The sequence below is a fragment of the Hordeum vulgare genome, chromosome 1H (genome assembly GCF_904849725.1).
Source record: "Hordeum vulgare subsp. vulgare chromosome 1H, MorexV3_pseudomolecules_assembly, whole genome shotgun sequence".
NCBI lineage: Eukaryota > Viridiplantae > Streptophyta > Magnoliopsida > Poales > Poaceae > Hordeum > Hordeum vulgare.
This window is the reverse complement of record NC_058518.1, coordinates 442056732-442059453: the sequence shown is the minus strand read 5'-3', so window position 1 is coordinate 442059453 and position 2722 is coordinate 442056732. Positions and strand designations below refer to the sequence as shown.

At 45.0% G+C, this 2722-nt stretch overlaps 1 protein-coding gene across 1 annotated transcript; it reads left to right on the top strand.

Annotated features, from left to right (window-relative positions):
- The first annotated feature begins 893 nt into the window (after nt 1-893).
- LOC123400206 (uclacyanin 1-like) lies at nt 894-2104 on the top strand. Its single transcript, XM_045094635.1, has one exon. It carries the CDS (start codon nt 1469-1471, stop codon nt 2102-2104), a length of 636 nt encoding a protein of 211 aa, XP_044950570.1. The 5' UTR covers nt 894-1468.
- The last annotated feature ends 618 nt before the right edge of the window (nt 2105-2722 follow it).

Here is a 2722-nt window from a genome sequence, read left to right as displayed (position 1 = left end):
ATATTTACAGTTATGAATGCTCGAAACTCGGCTCAAGACTTCTCGAGGAAAGATTACTCCATCAACCTTGCATCTTTAGCTCTCTAATTAAAACCGTCGGTGGTTAACAAGATCAAAGTTCATCAAAAAGAGTTTGGAAATCTTGAGTGGAGAAGCAAGGCAGGGGTTGGCGGGTTCAACTACGGGGTGCAGGGGTCATCAAATCACGCACCTTATATGTCCACGGGGCGTGGCCGCAGACAATGGGCTCGCTTGCGAAGACTGACCGGTCACCTCTCAAATCGCTGCGTCTATCTCTGCCTTCATTAGTGAGAGACTGTAGACATCCGTGAGGAACTGCTCTTGATCTGGCATCTCCAACAATCCGTGCCAATGGTGTGAGAGGACTGTGCGATCGCCTCCTACGTCGTCGGCGGGGTGAGAACGGGCACCCATTGATAACCTTTAGGAGCTATGTAGCGGAGGGTTGGGAAGGTGGTGGCAGCGACGCAGAGCGGGCCGAGCGCACCGAACTCCTGTGTGGTGCAGAAGAGCGACACGGAGTTCTGCACGGTGCAGATGTGTTAAATTTGTGCATGATGGGTATGAATTGAGGAAGCCATTAATATTACACTTGCTCAAATATCCTGTCAATGAAGATAAAGACACCATTTCTGATATTGTGCGAGATTTCTAATGCACATCAAATATCAAATAGATATTGATTTCTAACAGATTTTTAATTGGATCATTGTTCTATATGTATTAATGTATGCAAAGCCAAATTGCATTTTTATTATCAATTTACATTGCAAAGCGAAGTGGACTTAAATTATTATCCGATTGTGTCCGTGTTATCTATTCTCTACGTATGAAATTTAACATGCATTATGTTTACACATAATTGCAGCAAAATGTTTCAAAAGCCCGTGACAACGCACAGACATTCTACTAGTGAATGTAATATGCAAGCACCAACACATTCAGAAAGTTTAATTAAAGACTGTTCAATTAATCTATTATTAGTACATTCCTGCGGGCATCCGGATCGATCGTTTGTACATGGTCTCCTGAGTATTACGTAGTTGATTGTTTCTTTTCTAGACCCGGTCTACTGCTGGCTACCAGTCTTATCTTTTCCATTGTTAACTTTTTATAAAAGCGATGGAGCCAAGCAATAAATATATTAGTTTCAGGAACTAACGCGTACGCATTTATATTCATGCACTTTAGATGACCTACTCCATGTCACCTGGTCAACGCGCTTACACGTGATGATCCTTGAACACATCCATCGCCTATATATGTCTACACTAATATCAATTATCTCACAACACCATTCGTCCTGCAGCCATTTCTCTCTCTAGCAGCCTTGGAGCTTCAGATTGTTACTTGATTGCGCAAATACAATCTAGCGCTAACTTCCATCTCCCATCATACTTTCAATTTCGACCAGTTAGCTAGCTTGCCGTTCCACATTATTTAATCCATGGAGACCAAAGCCCTTATCCTGATCACCGTGTCTATGGCCATGATTCGGACGGCGTTCGGCACCAGCCACATGGTGGGTGCCCCGGGCGGTTCATGGGACCTGCAGACGAACTACTCCCAGTGGGCTTCGAGAATCAGGTTCACCACCGGTGATGAGCTCCAGTTCCTGTACCCCGCCACCGTGCACAACGTGGTGGAGGTGAGCAAGGCAGGGTACGACACTTGCAATGGCTCCAGACCCATTACAACGTTCCCAACCGGAGATGTTGTCCCGCTCGCTGCCACCGGGACACGGTACTTCATCTGCGGCGTTCCCGGACATTGCATCGCCGGTATGAAGGTCCAGGTTGATGTTAAGTCAAAAGTAGTACGCACAGTGCAACGGTGCCGAGGGACGGGGAATCGGCGTCGGTGCCAGTCCAAGATTGTATCAAGCTCAGCCGCGGCGGGTTGCATTGGACACTCTACGGTGGCCCGGTTTAGTGTGGCAGCTGTTGTGATTGGCCTCATGCTGTTTTTTTTAGAGTTAATGATGATTGTGCTTCTTTGTTTCTTTCCTTTCCGAACGTGCATGCACTTTATGTATTATAATTCAATTTTTTCATCAAATGTTATTTCATTTATTATTAATTGAATTAACTTCTCGTGTAAAATCTAAACTATAACCAAGTGTATAACCATGAAATGAATTTATCAAAGATGTGTTGCGTGCAATACGAATGCACCAATCCATCATATACAAAGAGGATGAAGAAGTGAGTCTAACTCAATCATGAAACACGCTTTTCCGCACTTTATATATTATAAGCTACCACCAAACAGATTACATGACCAAACAATATATACAAGGAGATGAGGTGGCCCTCATACAATGCCGATCCTAGGAGAACCGGATTATGCAGGACGTGCTCGACCATGCTACCAAAAAAAGAGTCAGGAGGAACTTAATACAACACGACGCTAAATCCTATACGACCTAAGCTCCAAGAATACACTCTGAGGAGGCATAGCAGTGTTATGAGTCGAGTTGTCGTGTCCACAATGACATAGGTTTTGATCCAGAACTTGGAGACGAAGAGGAGCACCACGACGACATCTTCAAGAACAAAACAACACCCTCGAGCATCGGCGACGGAAGAGACAAAGTGTGGAGTTTTAGCTTAGCAGATCAATCTCATCACCATGAAGTCTCTATGGCAAGTGCGACGAGCACATGACTACAGGTACGGATCGAGGCACCGCCCACACGTCC

Coding starts and splice junctions, on each gene's coding strand:
- LOC123400206 (XM_045094635.1), top strand. CDS start 1,469: ATGGAGACCAAAGCCCTTATCCTGATCACCGTGTCTATGGCCATGATT.